General features: G+C 40.0%; 1 protein-coding gene across 6 annotated transcripts in view; it reads left to right on the top strand.

Annotated features, from left to right (window-relative positions):
- Positions 1-26783, top strand: part of mpripa (myosin phosphatase Rho interacting protein a) — a 60342-nt gene that overhangs the window by 12016 nt on the left and 21543 nt on the right. For 3 of the 6 annotated variants that reach the window (XM_008436382.3, XM_008436383.3, XM_008436380.3), the window contains exons 4-9: positions 16202-16353; positions 18548-18632; positions 22267-22558; positions 22935-23439; positions 25986-26133; positions 26213-26329. In XM_008436382.3, the coding sequence (XP_008434604.1) occupies positions 16202-16353; positions 18548-18632; positions 22267-22558; positions 22935-23439; positions 25986-26133; positions 26213-26329 (1299 nt within the window). Of the gene's footprint in view, positions 1-16201; positions 16354-18547; positions 18633-21120; positions 21175-22266; positions 22559-22934; positions 23440-25985; positions 26134-26212; positions 26330-26783 lie in introns of all 6 variants that reach the window. The other 3 variants (XM_081600372.1, XM_008436384.3, XM_008436385.3) reach the window with 3 other exon arrangements.

Below are 26783 nucleotides of genomic sequence, written 5' to 3'. Positions count from 1 at the left end.
GGATGTGGGAGAGCCTTGGTGGGGAATAAAATAATCTGGAGGTCAGAGTTGACGATGTGGGATTACCCACCTACATGCTTCATGCTAAAACCAGCTAGCTCCTCAACAGGAAGACCAAAAATGGAGAATCGATATATAAATGTTATGCAGTCACTCTGCATCCCTCGCCAGATTAAGCCTGAGTTTCTCTCTAAAGCAGCCCGACTCAACCACGTCGGGTCCATGTTGCCAAGGCAGCAGGCTTTGTCTCTTTGTTCGGCAGCAGTTGACCATGGTATGTGTAACGCGGGGCGGATTGTGAAGAGCTCCAGCAGTCTCTGTCCTGACTGTAGCAATGCAAGACAAAACACAGGGAGAAAAACACAAATGTGTGGGTTTCCTGTGGACTCCATTTATTTGGTGAGAACTTCTCTCCACCGTCATTGTTGAGACAAACATCAGACGCGGCATCAAAACAAACGTGCAACCCAGGATTATACAGCCACAGTTTAGTCTAAATTGTGTATATGTTTCAGAGACGTCCTGTCAGAGGAGGCCATGTCAGCAACAGGTGTCAGAAAGGGTTAAATATGTTAGCTTCACATCGAAATATCTTATTAACCGTCATGCAGAGAACAGTTGAGGAGAAGAACTGTTCAAATTTCAGAGACTATTCTAGAGATATTAACGTGTTTCTGGAAAATAAACAAAGTTAGATTCTCGATAAAACTGCACAGTTAACTTCAAAAACAAAAAATCTTACAAAACGCAAAAATGCCACTGGAACTAGAACTTTTTCATGAATATTAAGGAAGTATTGACTCTAAACAAACTCATATTTCTTGCTGAAAAGTTACTTGTAAGTTCGTTTTGTCTTATTTCAAGTGATCTAAGATGTTTGCACAAGAAACTGGGTGAAAAATACTTGGCAACATTTTGTGTTTTGCAGTGTATTGGATTTCAGTCATCATCGATGTGTCAGTATCTGCAATTAGGCCGGTTACAATTAGCAGGAAGTCAATTAATTCAGGCGATGCATCAATCTTTAACATATTGATATCGGCCAGATAAATAAAACTTAGCTGATATTAACAGTCGATATTTATTTCCATCTTGTTGCCGTCTGTTTCTGTTTTTTTTTTTTTTTTTGCCAAATGTGTCAAAACAGCCAAAACAGCAATACTAATATTGGATTAATATCGAATATCTGCCCAAATTTTCATATCGGTGCATCCCTAGATAAATCACACGTTCTTGTGAGCCATATTTGCAGTCAGGGGGCCACAACACAATCAGCCCAGGGGCCACAGATACATTTTGGACACCCCTGCTCTAACTCTACATTTCCTTTCATTTGTAGAAAAACTTGTTTGGGACTTTTTTTGCAAACAGACTCCATTTTGTTTACTTAATCTGCTCAGACCAAAGAAGTAGAAGCAGTATACCTCCCAAATAAAACCAGGCTACTTATTGAGTTGCTACACAAAAGGCTTATTGAGGCTCTGCTCCGTCAGTTTGCCTTCAGACTGCATCGACTGCACTTGACGGCCTGCATCAGAGCCGCAGACCTTTCTGATTCACAGAGGACATGATGTTCTCATGACATTTCAGCTGCGGCCGACCCATTCTCATTTAATCTAAGGTCAATTAATTTCCTGTGTTTACTGGAATTTAAATATCAGACCTCTTTCCCCCACAGCACCTTCCAAGAACAGACAAACTTCCTTCAGGTTCCCACATTCTTCTCACTTGAGACACGCCATCCTGCTTCTTCCCGCTGAATCTCCCTGACAGGAGTGTTTACAGCCTCCGCCTGTGTTTGCCCTGTGACTCCTAAGACCCTTTGACATGTGTGTGTAAATACTCCCTGTCTACCCGAAAATTATACGCAAGTAAGAGTAAAACTACTTCAACATGTTTTTACTCGAGTAAAAGGAAAAAGTAGCCGTCCAAGAAATTACTTTGGAGTATTTGGTAAAACGTCTGCTCGAGTACTGAGCACTTGTCCAATTTTTAGCTATTTTTAGTATTTTCATTAATTATTATTTCCATCAACATAAAATGATTTTGCACATTAGCTATATTAAAAGAAATGTATCTAGTTTTTTTTAGTTGTTTTGGACTCGATTGAACATATTTATTCCCGGTTGTAAGAACAGGATTTGGGTCACTTTCTTTCAAAATGTTTGCTGTATTTATCCAAGTTTAAAAGCTGATTTGGGTGCAGCAGTAAAGTCTGTGGACAGACCTGGGTCTGATTATTATCAATACTTTGTCTTAACATTCTCCATTGAAACAAATTTTTATCATTTTTAGCTGCATTTGGTGGCCATAAAACAACAGTCAAAGGGCCACACCTGGCCCCCGGGCCTCATGTTGGACACCCCCGGTTTAGAGCTACAAGCTTTCCACCTGCTGACCCAGTGTGTCCACATTCCAGTTCAGACACCAGTTTGCCATTACAGAAGGATCTGAGCAGTAAAAGCTCCCTTGGAAAAACGTCAGCCCGGTTCCGTTTTTGGAGCTTCGACCCGTTTCTGATGCCATCTTATTTGTGCTTTTCAGTTTTTGCTTCTGTTTCAGTGGCCGCTCTATCCCGGATGTGGCAGAGATAAAGTTCCTTATCCCCTTCTCCCTGTTTGGATGTGTTTGTTATGCTGGTCAGATACTGCAGCTCTGTGGCTCAGATTGGACCCGGTTCCCACCGGAGTCAGTGGACATGGTTTTACTTTTTTATGCTCATATGAACGTCAAAAACTTCTACAGTCTGCTTACACTCTGAGATGAAATGTGGACAGATACGTAAACTTCTCTTCACTTCCTGTTTCCTGTTGGTTGGAAGTTTGTTCTGGAAAAAGCTTCAGTAACTTTTAAAAATAATATTTTGTAAATATTTGTTAAACTGTCACCATGTACAGACAGGCAGTCTCTGAAAGTCAGTCTCCTCCACCTCCTCCCTGAGCTACACACCAAAAACAACCAATCACAGCCAGGAGGAGGGTTGTACCGCTGTCAATCATCTTCAGGAATGAGCTGCTAAATGTGCTAATTGCAGAGAAACAACATAGTTTCAGGAAATCTGTTTATCCACTGTCATGGGTGGCTATGCTAACTAGCCATAGCATTCACAACAGCATGATTGTGAATGCTATGGTCTTACTGCAGTCTTACTGCATGATTGACAGCAGTAAGACCCGCCTCTGAGCTCTGATTGGTTGTTTCTAGTTAGCACTGGGAGAAGGCAGAGGAGCTTTTTTTTTTCTTTGTTTTTTTAAAAGATTATCTGTCTTGTAACATAAACACGACATGGTGACAGTTTCAACAAATATTTAAAAACTACGTATTTTTTATAAACATTACATAATTTAATGCAGGGATGTCCAAACCCTTCAGAATATGGGCCAAAATCATGAAGTAAAAATAAAACAAAAAACTAAAATCAAGCAATTTGAATCCAATTTGCACATTTGCTGTATTAAAATGCATCTAGTTTTAAAATTATTTTCAGCTTGGTTGAAGAAATGTATTATTGGTTATAAGAACATTTGTCATTTTCTCTTGTAACACTAGCTAACATTTAGCCAAGTTGACAGGGTGTCTGCACATCCTTGAAAAGTCTTAAATCCATGCTTCTAAAATTAAAGCCTTAAAATATCTTAAAGTTGTAAAATGTGATCAAAGGTCTTCATTTTTGTTGTGGTAAAACTATATTTAAAATTTTTGATTTTATGTAGTTAACCTTTCTATCAGACGCTCAGACATCATTCCAATACATGACATTAGCTTGCTCAAGCTGCCGCTAACTAGCTGCTAATATTCTAATGGCTAGCTAGCTTTTTTTTTGCCAGTTTGCTGGACGGCGTTCATCTTTACCACTGACTGATTTCTGTTGCTGCAAAGCTTGGCACTAACTCTATTTTCTTTTGAACATTTCTGAGGTGACAGGTCTTAAGTTTCATTACAGTGGTCTTAAAAAGTCTTAAAATTTAGATGCTTAAAGCTGATTTGAGTGCAGCAAAGTCAGTTTTTCAGTAAAAGTCTCTGAATAAACACAGTTCTACTTGCTATTGAATCTTGGTTGTAAAAAGATGAATACTTTTTATAACACTCAACATTTTCCATTAGGTCAATAAATTTACCCTAATTAAAAATATAAAATTTAATAAGCAAATTTTATTTCATTTGTTAACTCCAGTTTGGGAACAAAAAAATAAATAAAAAATCAGTCTGAGAGCCATAAATGAGTCTTAAAATTGTATCTTTTGTTAAGTTCAAACGATGAACAATAAACAATTCATTGCTGTGCATAAAAACAAAAGAAAGTGGTGGCCACTCCACTCGAATGGATGAGCAGAAAACTTCTCTGGAGATGCTTTCCAAGTAAACAACGGAAAATTTAGCCCGACTCATCACAAGTCCTGCTCCCCGAACTATCTTATAATAAACAGCAAGAACATAAACTGGTCACCACCAAAGCTTTTCAGTCTGGAAACTCTTCCTCTCGTCTCCTGCAGTGAAACGCGGAGATGCTGCGTCTCTAAATGAAGGAAAATCATCCCGAATTTTTTCGAGGCTCTTCTGTTTCCGGTCCTTTTGTCTCTGCTTTCCGTTCCGGTTCTGTTCAGCCGATAAATCATTTGTGTTGGACGGAGCGGCCGTCGCTGTTGTGTAATTTATTTTGCCTGAACCCTCCCTGGTCCATAAAGCCAAACGGGGCTTGACGGACCGGACCGAACCGAACCGCTCGTTCTGACACAAGGTTTCATTTAAAGCATCAGGCTGCAGGCAAACGGCTGTAAAACAGCAGGGAACCGAGAAATGGCTGCAACCTTTACGGGGTCGCAGAGAAGATTCCTCATTCGTTTTAAACATTTTCAAAGCATCAAACTGCTGCAGGGATCTGAAACCTTTAGAAGTGAAAGAAACATTTTGTTCTCAGTCCAGACACTTAAAACTTCTGTAGAGCTGCAAATCTTTTAAGACTGCTTATAATTTTGATCAATATCTACAGAATACATTGGGTTTTAAAATAAAACTTTGCATTTTTGCAGGCAGATGGAGAGATTTTTATTTGTTAAAACCGGTTTATTTTATTCCGTTAAGTTTATTTCCATGCGTAATGTCTGTGACCTCTTGAGGCTGTAGTTTAGATTTTCGTTGGGGCTTTTTATCTTATTAAGCTGATTCCTGATTTCCAACCCAATGACAAAGTAAAGACATTTAATTATTAAAAAATATTCTATAGGATAAATTTTGCAATCAAATAGTTGTATACATTTTCTCTATGGGATGTATTTTGTGGAAAATGCTTTTTTATTTTATTTTATTTTGTTTGCTCTAAAGTTTATTTATTTAGTCTTAAAATCTGCAAACTGTAACATCTTCAAGTCAAAATCAGCATTTTTGCTTTTGGACAACATTTTGCCTTATAATTCTGATTTTGGAACCAATCACTAAATTTAAATGTTACAGGTTCTTTAAAATAAAGGACATTTTTGCAGTCACATTTCCATTTCTTGGATGTTGACTTTTATGGAAAATACTTTAAAAATGCTTCATTTTATTTCCTCTGAAGTTTATTTATATTCTTAATGTCTGTATACTGACATCTTTTTACCAGTCAAGATTTTTTACTTTACATACAATTTTGATATTTTTCAACCTAATAACTAAGAAAATATCACATATTCTTTAAAAGTGGAAATTTACTGCAATCATCCAATCAAAAAAACTGATAAATTGTTCAAACTTGCATTTGTTATTACATCTGTATTTAAAACGCTGACAAACTGACCACTTTTCTTCTTCTACTGCTCTCCAATTTGACCCATTAGCTGTAATTTCAGCTGTTTTCTGTGTTTTTCCTCTCGGTTGAAGGTATTTGCTGTTTGTAAACAGGTTCATCTTATCTGTCATAAATCTTGCAAACGGCATCAGTCCTGCTCAGCTCAGTGGTTTCAGCCTTTATGCAGAAAGACTTTAAGCTCCGACGCCTCTGAGGACGAGGAGGACACGTCCCGTCTCGCTGCCAGGAGTTTTTATTCTAGGCGGGGTGATAATCCAGACTGATATGTCCAGGATTATCCTGATGAAATTCACTATTTGTGGACCTGGGTTCTGCCTGGAGGATTAAATACAAAGCCAAGAGAGACGGGAAGCTCCAACATGAAGTCTGGATCCTTTTGAATTACAACTGAAACGATTAATCAACTTAATCGCAATTAATATTGTTGAAATAATCGCCAACTAATTTAATAATCGATTAATAGTTAAAAAATATCAATTTGCTGAAAAAGCAACACTTAGAGCAACAATTAACCCCAAACTGTTAAAAAATGTAAACATTCTGCATTTTATTGCAGTTTTAGCTTCACCTGGTTCAAATTCTGCTAGAAAAAACTCATAAGAAGCAGATTTTACTGTCCAGTCATGAGCCCACAGATTAGTGGACTTTAAAAAACATTTTAGCTGCATATGGATCCTTTGAAGTTCACTAAATGCTCTTATTACATCTCAGACATTTTTATGTTCTCAAGGAAAATAGACTTTTTTTTGCTTATTTGCATCTTTTAATGTATTTCTAATATTGTATAAACAAGTCTTGAGTAGTTAAATGAAAAATCTGCAGAACTGATTAACCTTTAGAACAATCCATTATTTTATGATTGATCATTAGTTGCAGTCATGTTTATAATATTTACATTGAAACTCAGGTTTGGAGATAAAACGATACAGGAAACGTTTTAAAATCATGATGTAAATCTTCAACATTTTAGACAAAAATAAAAGTATTGAGACTATTTGAACCTGGATCTTTGAAGAGAAAGCTCTGTTTGTTTAGCGTTTGAATTTCAAAATCAACAATCTTCAGCGTGAGGCACTCCTTCTCCATACAGTGAGACCACCCATTGCTAATATTTGTTCTGCAAATTAAAACCAGTTTTCTGTACATGCAGGGTTGGAAGAGGAGGAGACGTTCGTCGTCTAAAACTTCTAAATAAAAGCTCCTGGCGCTGCCGTCCTGGAGCCGAAACCCCAGCAGATAACCAAACTCGTCTCGATCGGCAAAATTTAAACACGAGTCAAGAAGGCTTTCAGTCAAACATGCTTTAATCTTCTTACGGGTCTCTGACCAAACGGCTGCCAGAGTTCACAAAAAGGACGTTGTTGTTGTTTATAGTGCATCTAAATCCTGATACGTTGTTTACGTTGCAAACTTTTGGCATGGCAGCCAGAAACGTCGAGCTGAGAGAACAAACTCTTTAGTATCATAATTTCATTTTTACCTTTAGCAGTCACTTTTCTCTACGCTGTTGAACAATAAATTACTGTAGACTTAAAACATAAATGTTTTGCAGGTTTGCCAGATAAAAAAACAACAAATCGTATCGTTATTTTCTCAGGTTGATCATATTTTCTTTCTTTTTGGCAACCGGAACAGCATATGGCTCACTCCTGCGTTATTTTGGATTGCTCAAGTCTGCGTTTTAGTAAAATTATTGTTTTTACAAATAAATTAAATCAAATTAAAAGGGCCTTATATTTTCCGTTTTAAGCTCTTAAATAGTCTTTTTTGACAGGCTGCACCCTGACATGGGTTTTAAATCTGTAGTTACTGCCTGAACTTTACCAATTCTTGCATAAATGAAGAGCAAAGTTGTTTCAAAAGCTTCAGTCTTGCTGGTTTTATTAATTTATTCACTCTTTTTTTTTTTTTTATTAGTGTCACTCTTGAAAGAAAACATTTAAACCCTAACCCACCCTGAATAGGAATAACCTTTAGTTAAATAATGTTGCCATTAAACAAAGTATTGGCTAATGTAGCTACCTGGAGCAGGCAGCTCCTTCTTCCTTTGAAGATTAACTTCAACAAACTCTGACAATTTCCCTTTGTGCAAATATTTTCTGACGGCTTTAAGCTTGTGAACAAATCCTCTGTGCTGCTTTGCTGTAATCTGTTTGAACTTTAGTTATTCCGGTAGAAAGAAAAACGGTTTTAAACTTTATGAATTTGAAATTTGCATGCTGAACTACCACTGCACATTTCTGTGAACGCAACATCTCCACTGTGAAGCAGGGAGGAGGCTGCAGCATACTGTGGGGGATGCTTTTGTTCAGCCTGTATGGAGCTACATATGGGGAAAACATTTCTCTTTATGGAAAGAAGCTTTCCTGCCATTTCCTATGTTGCCATTTATGTTGAAGTCTTGAAAAACACATTGAATGGCTCCAAAGAGAAGTTGATTTTATTACTAATATATTGCATTTCCCTCCAATGCAACTTTCATGCCCTGTATATCTTAAAGATGTTTTTTGTTTTTAAATTACCCCTTTGGAACAAATAGAAGAAAATAAACTGTAAAAAGCTAGGAGGAAAACTAGCTCAGCCTGTTTAAAGGGACAGTGTCATCTAAAATCTAGTTGTTTTTTTTTTAGCTTCCCATCATGTTATAATGTTTTTCCCTGCAGTGTTGCTTTGATTCTTTCCTTTAATCTCCATGGCAACCATTCAGCTTGTACAACGCCTGGGTGGACCTAGCCCCGCCTTCCAGCCGCAGCCCCTCCTCCACTCAGCTCCTTCAGACTAGCCGGCAGCAATTAGCAACCAGCTGCTGAGCTCATTATAGGAGCTGCTGCTCAGAGCAGCGCTGGTAAAAACGTTAAAGGGTTAATAGAGGAGCCATGTTGGGATGACTTCCTGGAGGCGGAGCTTAAGAGAGTAGGAGATTTAAAGAGACAGAGGCCCAATTTCAAGACGTTAAATTATAAAGTCAAATTTCATTTAAGTCGTATTTAATATATACAGCATTTATATGACAACTGAAGTTAACAACCCTTTAAGTTCTCACTGCTTTTGTCCCCAAGATGAATAAAAAATAAAACTTGCTATGCTACACTGATCATCCACTGAAAAGTGAGTGGGTGAACATAACAGAGGATTCATTCATCCAGGAGGAGCGGAAGTTAAAAAAGGATTTCACACGATCTGGACTCATTAGCTGGACAGAATTTGATCAGGATGTTTGCATTCGACAGAAAGGAAGTGAGCAAATGATCGAATGAGGGAGTCGGGAGTGAAACAGTAACTCCTGTGGGAAAGTGGCCGTCGAAACGGCAGAGACAGCAGCACCTGTTTCCACCCTGTTGCCACTTCAGACGGAGACCAGCAGATTTCTCACACCCCGTCTGGCTCGCCAAGATAATTACTAATATTACATCATCACTGTCGCTGAATTAGAGCGCCGTTCCTCTGATGATTTGTCTCTGACGGTGGGTTTAAACTGGCCTGCCTGCCTCCTCCAGCTCTCCCTCCTCCTCCTCTGCGTTCGCTGGCTGCAGCGTTAAACCACCCACACTCCCTCGCCGCCGCTCTCCAGTAGAAAACCACCCACAGTTCTCTCTGAAGTAGCTGCTGCATCCATGTAACGTGTGGCATTTTATTTACTTAAATATCCGTTTAGCCGTTTAGCTATCCATGCCGAGTCCTGAATGGCAGCCAAGCTGAAAACGCCTGGAGGAAATTCAGTGATGTCAGCTCACATACCACTCAGCCGGTTTTATGCAGAGTAGCCAAAAATCTCACTCAAGGGAGAGTAGCAGCACCACTAAACATGTTTTTACTCAAGTAAAAATAAAAATAAATCACTGAAGAGTGGAAAAGGTAAAACGTCTACTCAAGTACTGACTCACTGATCACATTATCAATTATTTAAAAATTAAATCATCAGACCAGAATATAAAGTTCAGTGGAAATTTTGGTATTTTAAGGACCAATAATAATCAATAATTCATATCAGTAACAAAATCAGAGATGAGAAATCAGTTTCTTTAAAAAACGTATGAAACTTTAACAGAAACTGCAGCTGTGTGTCTGAGTCTGGTGAGGTTTTGGTTAAAACATGTTTGTTTTTCATTCAGTGGGTAGAAAATACAGAAATTTTACTGAAGTAAGAGTAAAAATACTTCATAATACAATTACTCAGGTAAAAATAAAAAGCACAGCGAAGTAAAAATATTCCTAAAAGTACATTTTTTCCAAAAAGCTACTCAAGTAAATGTGAAGCGCGTCATTTTGAACCAGTTTATTGCTGTAAATGGTGGCGTTGCGTCCTGAATGGAAATCATTTCACCGTTATTAGATTGGATGCAGTTTTCTGGTCGATCGCTGATCTTTAAGCAGAACCAAAATGGCTCCTGCTGCTTTAATGCAAACAGCAAAACGGATGTTCTGTATTTCTGCATGTTGACAATCGTCTCCTCACTGTTGCCAACTCAGCAACTTTCTTGCTACAATTATTGAAATTTAAGGCCCAGTAGGTCGACTTCACAACAGAAACATTCAGGTTGTCTTTATTTATTCTAGCAAAAGAGGAAACCAAGTTGTAGGTAAAATAAAAAAACCCTTAAACTACAGAGCAATAGCTCCCAATGAGCAGTTATAAAATTAAACATAACATTAATAACGGCTAAGACATACAAGACATCGCAAAATTACTCCTTCAACATTGCATATGATTAAATTTGTCTAAAATATATGTGTAAACGTATTACTCGTAAATAAAACGCAGAGCTGATCCACAGTTACCAACGGCAACAGAAAAAGAGGGCGGGGCTGCCGGTGACTGGTTGCTATAGTAACCACCAACTGCCAAGAGCAGCGTAATGTAACTTAATACACCAATAAATATCTGGAGAAACAACTTCTTTACTGAACCAAAATAAATTAAAATTAACTTCACGTCTATAATAATTAAAATAAAACCCTGTTACACGTGCAGTACCTTGCCGGCCACCAGGAGGCGCCCTGTTTGCGGGACACTTTAAGGAAGTGTCCCGCAAACAGGGCGCAAACGGCTTCCTAAAAGCCTTCGTCGTGTTGAAGACGATGGTTCCTCCTCATCTGTTGAGTTCGCTGTGAACCTGGGAGGAAAAACTCTCATCTGGCACCTGAGCTCGCCGTTTGTTGGCAAAAAACAAAGTGTTTGCCTCTGTTATCCGTAGTTGCCATGGAAAGATTTATTGCATAATTACTGTTATTGGTAGTGAGCAGAGGATGGACCCCGAAGAGGCTGGATCCTAGACAGTGTTCATGAGTCAGAATAAAACCATGCCAGTTAATCAGATTTCCTTTTGGCTGCGGCGTTTTGTGACGATCAGTCGAACGGCTCTGGGTCTCTGTTCCTACAGGTCTACAGGTGTGAAGTAATGGCTTTAACATTTGTCACCATGCAGGTTTGCAGACAAAGTGGCTCCTGCTGCTTTAAAGCAAACAACAGAACAGGTGTTCTGTATTGTCTTTGTTGTTTTATGTTGTGAAACTTTCTCAAACCTATAAATGTTTGCGGGAAGTGAAAAGAACTTGCAACCAACACTGAGCGCAGACTATCAGCTATCTGCCAGAGTAAGCAAATACCTCTGCCTCTGTGTCATGAGGGAAATGTTTTTCTAAGCCTGGAAGAATGAAAGAAGCCAAGGGCACAAAGAGCTCGATAATTACTGTCTTCTAAACAGGCAGCTGTTTACTAATGAAAACTGTTGTGGTTTATAACATCTGGCCTGCAGTTTGATTGATTTATTAATGGAGAAATGTTTGATGAAACTGAGACGTTAGCAGCTAACAGGCTCTTAGTCGTGATTTAATCTGTTGGACCAGAGTATTTAAAACGGAAAAAATCAAGATTTTTCACTTTCAGTGATTTTGTTCTGGAAACTCATTTCTGCCAAAAAATAAAAGCGCAGCAGAAAAGTTATAATTTCAGGTTTTAGAGTCATTATTATGAGATTTAAAGTAATAAATATTAAATTCAAAGTCATAATTTTGACTTTCAAGTTGATAATTATGATATTTAAAGTCATAAATATTAAATTCAGCCATATTTTTGACTTTCAAGTTGATAATGAGATTCAAAGTCATAAATATTAAATTCAAAGTCGTAATTTCCCCTTTGCCCTTAATTATGACATTGAAGATCATAATTATAATTCAGTCATAATTTTGAGAAAGTTATAATTTCGACTTCTTAGGTCATAATTATGAGATTCAAAGTAATAAAATACTGAAGCAGTCTCAAAATTATGACTTTGAAAGTCAAAATTCTAACTTCGTACTTCATATTTATTACTTTAAATGTCAAAATTATGACTAGCCTTGAAATTATGACTTTCCTTCTTGTAATTATGACATTAAAATTTGAAATTACGTTTTTAAAATTAATAATTAAGACTTCCTGTTGGGATTTTGGCAGGAATGGGCTTCCATAAGTAGTTGGTTTATTCTCTGAAATTACTATTCTAGAGTCGTTCTAAAGTCTCTCCCATTTTTTTTAGGTTCCACAGAAATAATTCAGATTATGTGGAAAATTTTCATCAGAAATGTTGAGTTTAAGAGGCGACGAACAAACAGCTGAAATTAGTTTTATCAGTTCATTCCCTCCATTTCTTGTGATTCATTGGTCGTGGAAATTAACAGATCACAGACCTTTTAGCGCGCTAACGCATAGTTGAGGGTATATTGCAAATTTTCTGCAAAAATCATCAAAAACCGCAAAGTTTTTTATTCTGAGATATTAAACTCTTTATCCTCTTTTTGACTGCGACTCAAGGACAAACCAACATGTAGATCTGTTTACACAGACAGATGGCTGTGCAGTCCAAAGTCACAGTCTACCCACCCACACACACACTCACACACTCTGTCTCTCTCTTTCTGTTTTTCGCCTAAAGACTCTGGGCCTCTCCGTGTCGTTGCCCGGCGGACACTGGTTCATACCCGGTGCGATTCGGGTCAAGCCTTTCCCTGGTTTGTCCATCGTTGGATTTATTTGTCGTCATGTGAAGCTAGGTGTGTCCTTGACCTTTGACCTTCACGTCAAACGCAGATAGAAGAGATTTTACTGTCATGGTTAGTTTTTACAGTGTGTCCGCACGTCCTTAAAAAGTCTCGGGGTGTTTTCCTCCTGATAGTCCGGCAGGTTCGGTTCGATTGGGGACCAAAGTTGCCTCATTTGTTACATTTTCAGCTGATGTGGTTCACTTCTTCACTAAACTGTGTCAAATGATCCAAACTAAGTGAAAAACCTGTTCCCCTCCTCGCCTGCGGGGGCGCTGCACCAGGAACCACACAAAGCACTACTTCCTTCCTCACTAAATGTACCAAAAATGGAGTAGCATCAGATTTTAGGATTTCTCTTTAGTCTGTGGCTGAAGACCAAGAACCATTTCTCCTGTTTGTTTTGGTCTACCCAGAATGCCCTGCGCTGTAGTCCACTTCCTGCTTTTAGAGCGGTCTCCGCTGCGCATGGTGTTCACACCAGAGTTTATGTTAATCAAACTGAGGTTTTTTGATCGATTATGCGTTCCCACTCCCACAAGCGAAACGGACTTCCTATTGAAATGAACAGAAGTTGGATTAAAGTGGGATAAACAGGGCTGGTGGAAATGAACTCTGATATTCATGTATCTAACATTTATACCTTAAAATGTCTTCAATTCATTAGAAAAATGTAAGTTATGACAATCATAGGTCTTAAAATAGTCCTATCACAACAAAATGTATTTAGTTTGTTTTTCTCCTTTATGTCAGGCAAAGTTTGAGTCGCACGCAGACATCGTCATTCTGTCACCTGAGGTGGTTGCGGCTATCGCTAACTAGCTTCTAATATGCTTAGTTAGCTTTTATTGCCAGTTTGCTGGAGACGTTCATCGTTGCCATTGGCTGATTTCCATTGCTAACCCATTCGATGCTACATTCATCTTTTCATGCAGTCACGGTTTATAACTGGGTCGATGGACCGCTGGTTTAAAACTTTTGTTCTGAGGTTTCACTCGTCCTTAATGACATCCAGCATGTAGGTCATGAATCTGCTTCAGATACATTGATGTGATCAGATTTAATTGGCCTTTCAGTTCACTGAATGCACTTTAAACTAACTACTGAGCTTTGAGAAGGTTAGAGACTCTTCTACCTCACCTCAGATTTATTTTCTTCTTGTTTGAAAAGTCACTAAATTCAGGGGACAGTGGCTGATTTTAAACTTTTGAGCAGGTGGACAAGAAAATTAGGGCAGATTTGTTGGTGCAGCCGTATAATTTAGAGATCCATATTCATAAAATATGTTTTTAATTTCCTTTTGAATGATTTATCGGTTTTTTTCTTGCTATCAAAAACTGGATGATCAAAGTTTTCACTCAGGTGTTTTGGACTTAACTAGCCCATTCTGTATTTAGAGATTCATATTTCATTTTATTTGTTGTTTTGTTTATTTATTTTAGATATTTAAAATGTCTTCCGGGCTGCACAGTGGCGCAGTTGGTAGAGCTGTTGCCTTGCAGCAAGAAGGCTCTGGGTTCGATTCCCGGCCCGGTCTTTCTGCATGGAGTGTGCATGTTCTCCCTGTGCATGGTGGGTTTTCTCCAGGTACTCCGGTTTCCTCCCACAGTCCAAAAACATGACTGTCAGGTTGATTGGCCTCTCCAAATTGCCCCTAGGTGTGAGTGTGTGTGTGCATGGTTGTGTGTGTGTCTCTGTGTTGCCCTGCGACAGACAGGCGACCTGTCCAGGTGACCCCGCCTCTCGCCCGGAACGTTAACTGGAGAGGCACCAGCACCTCCTGACCCCACTAGGGACAAGGGTGTAAGAAAATGGATGGATGGAAAATGTCTTCAAGTTCCAGTGTGAAATGTTCATTAGAATTTAAAGTAGGGCTGTTGTAAACGATTATTTTAGTAATCGGTAATCTATAGATTTTTCTTACGATTAATCGAGTAATCGGATAAAAACAATTATGAAATAAAATATTGGTAAATCTTCCATAACACCAGTGTTACTATCGGATATCAACATCAGTCTATTTTTTCCACATTTGAGCTTCCCTACCAGTTACTGTTTTGTAGACCGGGGGAGCAACACGGGATATTTACGGCTCCTCCGTTCAGAAACTCATCTACCAGCCATGTTCCGCCTCCCGTTTGTTCAGACCGGGATGATATAAGTTTATTGTGCGGTTCGTCCGTAAAGCTGCTCTTACCCTGTAAGCATCAACCCTCAGCCGCCCGCCGTGTTCAGTCTCTCCGCTCACCTGTAGAAATCCTCCTCAGCTTCTTCCCGCCGTTCAACCAGCAGCTCCGGAGCAGAAAGGCTGCCGAACTCCCGGCATCGCGCCGGTCATTTTAAGGATGTTTATTGGTCCCACAAAAACGATGAAAACCCGGAATTATCACCAATCAATAAAATCCCCGCGGGCCGAACCTGAAGATTGGACGTTATGCCGCTAACACGTAGCTTCCGTCAACAACTCAGAGGCGGAAGTCAGAGCTCCGCAACGCAGATAATGTTCCGGCTGAAACACGGTGCGCTAAATGATAAAACATAAATTAACGAAGCTTCGAGGCAGGTCAATTTTCCTCGAGGAATTTTAATAATCGAGGTACTCGAATCACTCGAGGAATCGTTTCAGCCCTAATTTAAAGTTTATCTTTGACGATGTCTTCCTGCATTATTATTTCCATTATATTACTTGAAAATGGTTTCAAAACAACAATCCCAATAATTCCTGGGACAAAATTAAAATTAGTTATCCTGACAGGTCTGGTTGAAACTATCCTGAAAAATGAGGCTTAACAAAAATCTCTTTTTGTTTTTGTGTTTGTGGTACTAATTTAGAAATGTTTGCGTGTATGTATCATTACGGGTTATAGCTTGCATCATGTAAGGTTGAGCTGATTAGTGTAAGTAAACAGCTGCCCAAACACCATCAGGTGGGAGTGATGGTGGGAAAATCACTCCCACCTGTAGGAGTGATGATTACTCCTGTAGGTGGGAGTGACCATCACTTTGTTGCAATGTTTTTCACCATTTTTTCCAAAAAATCTGCAATAAACTCACAATTATGTGTTGGTGTGAAAAAGTGCTGGGATTTGTTGACGCTTCTCAAGATAATTTGCAATAATATGTAGGATCTAATTGATGTATCTTGGCACTAAACACATAAAAGCTGCTTTGATTTGATTGATAAAATGATGTTTATGCACACTGTTATCATGAAGGTTCATTTTATGTGTCCCTTTAGCGTCTAGAGGGCCACATTAAGAGCCCCGGCGGGCCGGATTTGGCCCCCAGACCTCGAGTTTGACACATGTTGCAAGAAGCTACAGTAGTTTGTGTAGCATTTTCTCATGTGTTTGTGTCTCCTCGCCTAACGTTGACCCCCATGTGACCCTGCAGCCCAGCACTCTGCCCCAGGGAACCATCAACATGAACCAGTGCCTGGATGTGCTGGACGGCGAGGCGCGGACGGGCCAGAAGAGCTCCCTGTGCATCCTCACCCCCGACACGGAGCACTTCATCCGGGCCGAGTGCAGAGAGATCATCAACGGGTGAGGCGTGGGCTGTTACCGTGGCAACGGGCCGTCACCACCTGCCTGTGACATCATCACTGATCCCAAAGGGAAATGAAATGTTGTCGTAACTCTTTAATTCAAATTCTCCAGTTATTGTAGATAGTGATGACTGTTGGCAGGAAAGTTCTCCTATAGAGGTCTGTGATTTTTTTTTCATGCATTTTTACAAGAAATTACTCAAGAGTAAAAAAATATTTGGTAAAAAGTCGACTCAAGTACTGTATTTTAAAATAACATCCTCAGACGAACCAAAATATAAAGTCAAGAGGAAATTTTGGTATTTTAAAGATGAAAATGACAATAATTCAACAACAAAATACCAGAATCAGGCAAAAATTATTTTTTACCAAATCAGTTCCTTTCAGCAAAAAACTCATAAAACTTTAACGTAAACTTCAGGTTTCTGATGAATTCTGGTTAATTCATGTTTGTTTTTCATTCAGTGGGTAGAAAATCCAGACATTTTACTCACGTAGGAGTGGAAATACCTCACAATAAAATTAGTCAAGTAGAAGTAAAAAGTACAAAACCTCCTAAAAGTCCATTTCTTTGAAAAAGTTCTTAAAGTAACTGAGTAAATGTTGCTACTTCACACCCAATTGTGGTGAAACAGATTTTACGTTAAGTGGACTCGGCTGCAGCTGAGGCTGTACCGCCCCCTGCTGTCCGCTTCAGGCTCTGCGTTGGCTCACATTCCTCCATCCAACATTTCTCTCTGACCTCAGACTTTCTGAGCAGAGACTTCAACTCTCAAGCTTCAGTCTCCATAATTTGGCTCCTGCCTTTGTTTCCGAGCTGCTTCCTCTGCGGCTGCTGCTCGCTCTGTGTGGATATTCTTGGAGAAATGTGACTCACTGCACCCACTCTTCACATCACTACCTGCTCCATCATCATCACCTCCCACTCTGCCTCATCTGGCCTCCATGTGTCGTTAGTGGAGCAACCGATGGTGCAAATCGTGTTTATTTACCATTTTCCTCATACTTCAACTATAAACGCCTCTATTAAATAACAACTGATGTGATTAAAGTTTAAGTTTTTGAACCATTAATGAGCGGCAAAAAAACAATGTTGGTTATTTTAAATAAATTAAGTAATTTTGCTCTATTTTATTAAGACGTTTTAGTGATTTTAGCTCCTCATTCTTCACATAATTTAATCAGAAATGGCTGTGACACTTTAATGATTCATCAGATTCGAGCTCAATGTTCTGCTGAATCCAATTAAACCCAGTTAATCACCATAAAATGTTTTTTTTATATCAATGCCAAGATTTAAAAAGTACAACAAAAATAATCATTTTGCTGGATTCCCTCACACGGTGTTTACAGTTTCTGTTGTTAAGAATCATTGATTGCACAGTTTATACACCAAAATGTTCTTTTTAGAAAGTTAATTCACTAAATGCTAATTTTCTAACCGTTTTTAGCGATAAACTTTTACTGCATTCCATAAAGTAAGAGGGGAACAAAAATGTGCACGTTCAAATATGAAAAAATGTGTATATATTCACCTTCAGTAGTAAAACTAATCAATTTATTCCTATATACTTATGAAAAAAGTGTTTAAAATGTTGAAGAAGTTCTTTTTTTAAATCACTTTCCTGTTAAATAGTGTTTTATTTGTATTTTAAATACATTAACCAGTGTAGTACCAAAGCTTGTTTTTGAGAAAACTAAGCAGTGCAGTGTGTGAAATCAGTCGGTGTGTGTGTGTGTGTGTGTGTGTGTGTGTGTGTGTGTGTGTGTGTGGAATCAGCCTGTGTGTGTGTGTGTGTGTGTGTGTGTGGAATCAGCCGGTGTGTAGGAAATCAGCTGGTGTGTGTGTGTGTGTGTGTGTGTGTGTGTGTGTGTGGAATCAGCCGGTGTGTGTGAAATCAGCTGGTGTGTGTGTGTGTGTGTGTGTGTGTGTGTGTGTGTGTGTGTGTGTGTGTGTGTGTGTGTGTGTGTGGAATCAGCCGGTGTGTGTGAAATCAGCTGGTGTGTGTGTGTGTGTGTGTGTGTGTATGTGTGTGTGTGAAATCAGCCTGTGTGTGTGTGTGTGTGTGTGGAATCAGCCGGTGTGTGTGAAATCAGCTGGTGTGTGTGTGTGTGTGTGTGTGTGTGTGTGTGTGTGTGCATGCGGTGAAGGCTCAGCGCCTGTAACAGCCGAGTGTTTCTGGCTCCGTCAGGTGGCAGGACGCGCTGACCGTCTATCCCAGGACCAACAAGCAGAACCAGAAGAAGAAACGCAAAGTTGATCCTCCCACTCACCAGGTACGGACTCGCCTCAGACGGCCGGCGTTTCCTCGCTCACCTGAAAGAGCCGAGCCGTCAAAATTAGTATTTTATTTACCTTTATTTTTGTTTTTTCAGTCTTACATAATCCTCCATTTTAGATCCATTTTTGGATCTCGTTTCGGTGCGTTTCAGAAAATGTTGATATTTTCAGATTAATCTCAGAAACTTCTAGAAAAACATGGACTTTCCTGAGTTTCTACAGTCCAAACTCAGAAACTTCTGGTTTTTTCTCTTAAATTTGAGTGTTTTGGCAGAAATGTTCTGGTCCGTTTTACTTTTGATTCTCTACATATTGACCCCAGCAGGCCACCGTATTAGCCGCCTGGTCTCAGGTGAACTCCGTCCCGTTGTGCTAAAGTTAGCCGTGTCTGTCTGGCCCGATGGGATTAGCGGTTCTGGACGCCGCGGCCCGTTAGCATGCAGGTGTCGACTGGATGAAAGCTTGGCTCGCTCACAGCGGCTGCAGCTGGATTTTCCCCCTGTGAGAAAGTCGCAGGTCTCCATTACATAGAACGCTCTCCTGTTAAACATAGACATATGATACAGGAATATAGCCGCAGACCACCCAGTGCAGGCAGAGCTGCGTCGGCAAAGACGGATCTGTTCCTGGTTCCTGTAACGACCTCGTTTTGCTCATTTGTCCCATTGTGATCCCGTCGTTCATCTTTTTTAATCCAACACAAGCAACCATGTTTTTATCCACTGTCTGCCTCACTGGAGGAAATCCCAGTTCATTTACTGGTGAATGAACTGGGATTCATTCACCAGTAAAAACCTTAAATCATTACCTGTAAATGTGTTTTTTTTTCTGCTTCTGCATCTTCCAAATACTTCCAGGATATTTTTAGCTTCAAATCTAATTTTTAACTGTAAATTTAATGATTTCTGCAGTTGATCATTTTTATTTAACCATTTAATTTCTATTTTTAGGTGTTAAAAAAAGATAAACAAAAAGGATGAATACATTTTCTTCTAATTATATTCATAAAAAAATATGTAAAAAAACAAAATAAATTTCGAAACTATATATGAAAATGTAAGTTGGCCTTAAAAATGTTAATCACAGGTCTTAAATCCTATGCAGTTTGTTTTTCTTGCTGGACGTTTTTTAGTCAGGCAAACATTTCAGACGCCTTCATGCCGTTCGCTAGTCTGTCTGTATCGGTTCGTCTTTGCCACCGGCTTCTGTTGCATCATGTAAAAAAAAATTAAACATTTCTACAATATGAAATAAGCGGTTTTCTTTTGTACGTTTCTGTTGTGATGCAGGTCTTATATTTCATTCATAATGGTCTTAAAATGTCTTTAAAATCCTTAAATTTGAGCCGGAAAACCTTCAGAAACCCTGTTAAAACTATTAGTCCATTTTAGTCAGTTATTAATTTCATTTGCAGACCCTTGGCTTAAATGTTTGCTCTCTGACTTTTAATCTACAAACTCGTTTATAAACTTGGCTGATGTTTGATTTATGTTGTTTTTTGCACCATTATGAAACTATAATTAGGGTTAGCGGCATCTAAACGGGCTCCACCGCTCGTCTGCCGTCAGTTTCTGTCATCGTCTCCTTCGATGAAATGACAGACAGTCGCTGGTGGATATTTAGCTCTGAGCCGAGGTTTATATTTTCCACACCTCTCTGTGTCAACACCACTTTTCCACTCAGGGCTTCCCTCCCGTGTTTATGTATGTTTGCAGCGACTCGTGCTTAGCGCTGTTGAAAATAATCAGCAGCATGTCGACCTGAGGGCTAACGTCTGCTCTGACTGGAAAACATTTCAGTTTGCACTCCACTTTCAACCTTTTAAATTAAATAAACAGTTTCTAAATATTTTTACTGCCTCGGTTATAACTACTGTAAAAAATCTGCTGGAAAAATATCTGAACTTTTGGGATTACTCTCAGAAATCCTTTAGAAAAAACATGGAAATTTCAGCGTTTGAAGAGTTGGAAAAAACTCAGACATTATGAAATGAATCTAAAAAAAATATTTAAAAATATGAACATTTTTGAGTTTGAAAAACTGAAATTTTGCATTTAATAACAGAAATTTTCTATACAAAAACATGGAAATTACTGAGTGAAAAGTTGAAAATTTGCTAGAAAAAACCTGAAATTTTGGGATTAATCTCAGAAATTTTCTTGAAAAAATATGGAATTTATTTATTTTTAAAAAACAAAAATTGACTAGAAAAAAATGTTAGGATCCTTCTCCAAAATTTTTTCCAAAAAATATAAAAATTTCTGAGTAGAACAAACTCGGAAATGTTCAGACGAATTATCAGTCACACGTTTAGATCTGTTGAAAATGTTCTCAAACTTTGCTTTTTTCCTGCTCTGACTGGAAAAAGGAAAAGATGCGTTTCGGTTTCAGTTCCGCTTTCCAACCTTTTGTCTCATTAAATGAACATTTACTTTCCTGCCTGCGTCGTAACGATCTGACGTGGAGAGCTTGTGTGATTGGCAGGACGGCGTTTCGCTCCTCCAGTGTTTTTCCACTGAAGACATGAACGGAGACTCCGTGAGTTTCGGCCCGATCAAACCGTCTGCTCTGCTGCTTCCTGCAGATAATCACTACAATCCCTGATTCTGGTGCAAACCCAGTCATTTTGGCACAGCAGCATGTTGGATTTCTAAGAAAGTCGATGATTTCTTCGCTTTAAATTTTCCTCCTGCAACAGTTTGATGGACCTGCTGATCACTGAAAATGCTGTAATATTCCTGCAAAATGTTTTACTTCTGTGTTTCCAGCAGAATTTCAGGTCTGTTTGCTGTGATCGAGCTCCTGTTGATTGTTTCTCTTTGCTTCGTCACTGGCAGGCAGGGCTGGGCGATGTGGATTCAAAATAAAATCCCAGATTATGTTCATGCCAGACCTCATCTCCAATTTTCTTTTCTATAAAAAAATTCACAAATGACAGAAAATTACTTCAGTCATTCCTTTTGTATGTTATGCAGAGAGTTAATCAGGGCCAGTCTATAATAAAAACACAATTTTACATCTTAAAAATGTGATAAAATGCGATTTTAATGAGAAAAAGGCTTCAAGCACCTATGTGTTTTTACTTCATCTGCTCAGATTTGTGTCAAAGTCCTGCTACTGATAATTTTGATGCTAATCTCTTATAAGTAAAACAGACCCCAGAGTTTAACTTCAGCATTCCTCGTTGTTTTCCTTGCAGAAGTTCTAATAAAATTACTAATTTATTCTCCTAATATTAGAAACTTTTCTGGTAAAATTAAAACTTTGTTGTCCTATTTTGTGACTTCATTATTGTACAACAGTTTTCATGTAATGCTCTGAGATTTTCCTCATAATTCAGAGGGAAAAAAAAACGAAGCCTTGTCCTAATATTTCGTCATAAAGTTGATCTGAACTCAAAGTTCAAATAAACAGAAGCTGTAAAACAAGATGGCCGGTCTCAGCGCGATGACATCACTCTGAGCGTATTGATGAAAGACGATCCAAAAACCAACTGATTGATCAATAAGACTTATTGATCGCCCAGCCTTACTGCTAACTTCACCTTGCAAGCTTTGCAAGACGTGCGTAATTAAAATGAAAATGTAACTTTTCCACGTCTTCCTTTGTTCCTGTGCGCTCCTCTTGTAGTCGATCTGTGACCTTTCCTCCCGTTGTACCCTCTCCCCTCTGTGCCCCCCGCCTCGCCCTGCGCCCCAGGAGCCGGGCCCAGCCAAGGTCACGGTGACCAGCGGCGGCGGCGGCAGCATCCCCTGCCTCCCCGGCAGCATGGCCGACGCCGAGCAGGTCCCCGCCAGCCGCGCCACCCTGTGGCAGGAGCAGAGCCGCTGGAGCCGCGCCGCCATCCCCTGCAGCCGCAGCGCGTCCTGCCTCAGCCAGCTGGGCCAGAGCCAGCCGGACGCCACCGTCGCCACGCGAGACGGTGAGGAAACCGCCAGGTTACCAGATCACATCAGGTGGTTCTCACCTGCAGGGCTGTGAGCATCTTCAGGTTCCTGTGACCAACCTGGACGATCTTATTGGAACGACCGAAAACACCGACGTGTAATGAAACGGAGCCTGGAAAAAGTGCTGAAATATTCCAGACTTTCTCATGTTTCCACCACAAACTTTCCAGGTTTCTGATTGTAATAAAGTTTTACATCATGCTTAGTTTTTCTTTCCTCTTTAATTCCTGATTAAAGGTCATTCTGGATGATCTTTACTTTGTGATGAAATCCCAGTGAACTCATGAAATAAAACGTATTTCCTGCCGTTTGCAGACAGGATGTTTGACTTGACGTGTTCCTGCGTTTCAGACGGCGGCGCCGGCGGCTCAGGCCGGAAAGTCCGAGTGGAGAGCGGATACTTTTCCCTGGAGAAGACCAAGTCGGAGCCGAACCCGGCGCCTCCTCAGCACCTGCCCCTCTCCTCCTCGCCGTCCTCCTCCTCTATAGGAGCTTCCAGGTACGAACCGGACCTTCCCGCGCCCCATCGCTCCCCGGACCCGCTCCCCTCCCCTAAAGCTCTGGTTTCCCCGAGCTACTCCACCATCAGCTCCTCCCAGAGCTCCCTGGACTCCGAGCCCAGCAGCCGGGCGTCGCCCACCTGGGAGGCGTGCGGCCGGGCCGGAGGAACGGCGCGCGGCGCCGGGCGGGTCGGCCGGTCCGGCAGGGAGTACACAGCGCTGTCCGACGTTCCCCGCGCTCGCATCCTGAGCTACAAGGAGGCCTTCCGCTCCGAGAAGAGGCGGCAGGAGCTGCGGGAGCGGACCCGCAGCCCCGGCAGGGAGGAGGTGGTGCGGCTGTTTGGGGAGGAGCGCCGGTGAGAATAAACCTCCTCCTGTTACTCTGATCGGTGTTTTTATTATTCTATGTTTGTTTTTAACTCCTTGTGCAAACACTTTGAATTATCTCTGCCTGAAAGGTGCCTTAGAAATAAAGTAGATTTTATCACAAGCTGCGTTTTCAGTACAAAACTTTCTGCTATTGTCAAAAAAAATCACAATTTCACATTCGAGGTTTTTCCGTTAAACATGATTAGAATCAAACCTGAATAAGTTTTATTCACGCAATAAGACATTAAAAAACATCCTGCAACCACTTCCTGTCGTCTTCTTCTTCTTGGCTCCAGTGGCGACATGCAGCAATAATCAATTAATCAATAAATCACACGATAAATTAAAACAAACTCAGTAATTGTTTTTCTACCAACATCTGGATTAAAGTTTTCATTCTGGTGTTTTGGTCTCAACTGGCTTATTTTTTTGAAGGACAGTTTTGTTCACAGAGAATTATAATTAATTTTATTAGTTGTTTCTGTTGTTTTTTTCTTTATTTTGGATATTTAACATGTCTTCCAGCTCCATTGTTAAATGTTTGTTAGAATTTAAAGTTCATTTATCTTTGAAAATGTGCTGTTGAATTACTAGAAAATGGTCTCAAAATAACAATATTATCGTTTATCACAATAACTTCTGGGACAATTTGTTACGTGACAGATCTAACTGCAAAATAAACCAATTTGAGAAAGTGAAGAAAAAAACCCGCCTCATTCTGGGGCCAAAACGTTTTAGCAGAGAATTAAGTTTAGCATATTTTTATTAAATTAATTTATTTTTTAAATGTCAGAGATGTGGTCAGTGGAAACGCAGCAACTGTTGAAATGCATTTAGCTGCAGGAGATTTATTAACCTGAATATTAAGAGCTTTAGACTGTATATAGCAGTGGTGGGCACTGCTAACTCTGAGGCTCCCATCCTCTAGAGGGCGCAAGAGGGACTTTAAACAGTTGGGGGATATGGAGGAAAAACAATTAAATTGAATTTCACATAATCACATTTTTTATAAAATTTTCTTTTCCATCACACTACAAAATCAAAATCTTCCTATAAATCTTTGTTCTAGTGCCAAACTGACTTAAACGTAACTTTCAGCAGCACTGAAAAGGTGACCTGCTGCCTAAACAGACTTCAAAATAAAAGCATGAATATAAAGAAATAATAAACTAATTGAACATTTGAAAATAAAAATTTAGGTGCGCTAAACATTTCCAAAGTAAGCTAAAGTGCTAACTAAAAAATTAGCTCTGCTGTTAGCGCATTAGCAGCGCCCACCACTGATATATAACTACTTCCTGCCATGCTTTAAACATTCAGCTTTCCAGTAGTTTAGCGCCACTCTGTGTCTTTACTCTGTTTGCTCCTGCTTCCTGCCGTCGCGCTCCACTGGGTTCGGTTCTGGGGAGATAGATGCTCATTTTCTGGTGCTTTCTACCTTTTTGCTCCTGCCGCCTTGCTAGTTTCTTTTGTTGTTTCGATCTTTTCCAGGGCTTGTGAACCGAGCTTCTCAGAGCTAAAGCCCAGCCAACCCCTCCACCCCCTGCTGCCCCCTGCTGGTCACCGCTGATTCCTGCTTTCTCTCATTTCATCTCTGCACCAGCTGGGAGCGCACACTCGCACCGTTTCACCTCATTTCCTTTGTACATTCAGTTTAACCTCTCCAGATTGAGTTACTCATTTCTAAGACATTTGCTCTTACGAGTTGCAGTGCCTTCAGGTAACGTTGACTGTTTTCATTGCTGCTGCCTCAGCAATATGTATTCTTGGAATAATTATTTCCTCTTTCATCATTTAACACCACTGTTCAGCTGTAGGTGCGTCTTTGTGGCATTATTACCGTTATTCAACAAGAAAAGGACATTAATACTGAAAAACATTGAAAGTTTTCCTTAAGTCTGGTTTTAACTCATCAAAACTCTCATATTGTGGATATTTTTGGCGTTCTGTGTTTTTATTTCTATTGGCTTTCATCTGTTTTTTATGGAGCCCCCTAGAGGACACGGGGGGGATTTCTATCGTTTTCATGTTTATATGCAAGGACAGTTTTATGTGCAATCCCATCTTAACCTTTCACAAACATGAACACAAAGTTAGATTAATTTTCAACAAAGAGTTAAGAATGTAGAAAAAATGTAGAAGGCTTTAAATGTGCAGTTTATCTCTTAACACATTATACTGTTTATTGGTGTTATTTAATTTATTTAATATTTAATCATATTTAAATACTTATAATCTCACACTTGTATATATATTTTTAGAAATTTTGTATTGCTTGTGGTTATATTTCTATTTACTAATAATTAGCACCTTGGATGGGACGAGCTTGTCAACAAATAAGCAATTTCCCAGTGAGGATCAATAAAGTATATTCTATTCTATTCTATTCTATTCTATTCTATTCTATAATAGACCAGGGTGTACTTACTAATTGTGAGGCAATGTAAAGAAAATAATTCCCCATGTCCACTAGGGGGCTCCATAGTTTTTGAAGAAATGACTGAGCGGTGCGTTTTTTTGTTTGTTTTTGTAGGAGATCTCAGATCATCGGCCGGTTTGAGGAGAACCAATCAGTGGAGCGTATGGACACAAGCAGCAGCGGCGGCCATGACACCTCGGCTAACACGACGGCGACCCAGAGACAAAGCCGGAGCGAGAGACGCTGTCTGGATGGGAAACACGTACGCCGCTGTCCTGATGGTTAATTAGTGCTGAAGTGAAGCCGGACGCCTTCGGTTTCTGATGGGTTTGTGATTTTAGGAGATGTCACTGGACACGGGGAAGGACCGCCTGGCGCCGGACGTCTCCGGCTCCAACTTCCTCAACTCAAGACGAGCAAAGTCTCTGGACCGCAAAGCCTCAGAATCTTCAATGACGGTCAGTGTGGCGACTAAAACCACCAGCTGAACATCCGTCTGTCCATTCATCCATCCATCCATCCATCCATCCATCCATCCATCCATCCATCCATCCGTCCATCCATCCATCCGTCCACCCATCCGTCCATCCATCCATCCACCCAATTGTCCATCCATCCATCCATCCATCCGTCCACCCATCCATCCATCCATCCATCTGTCCACCCATCCATCCATCCATCCATCCGTCCACCCATCCATCCATCCATCCATCCATCCATCCATCCGTCCACCCATCCATCCATCCATCCACCCAATTGTCCATCCATCCGTCCACCCATCCGTCCATCCATCCATCCATCCATCCATCCATCCATCCATCCACCCATCCACCCAATTGTCCATCCATCCGTCCATCCATCCATCCATCCATCCATCCATCCGTCCATCCATCCATCCATCCACCCAATTGT

Source organism: Poecilia reticulata, chromosome 19, assembly GCF_904066995.2.
Source record: "Poecilia reticulata chromosome 19, P_reticulata-male-v2, whole genome shotgun sequence".
Classification (NCBI taxonomy): Eukaryota; Metazoa; Chordata; class Actinopteri; order Cyprinodontiformes; family Poeciliidae; genus Poecilia; species Poecilia reticulata.
The sequence above is the reverse complement of the archived record's forward strand: the minus strand, read 5'-3'. Positions and strand labels throughout refer to the sequence as shown.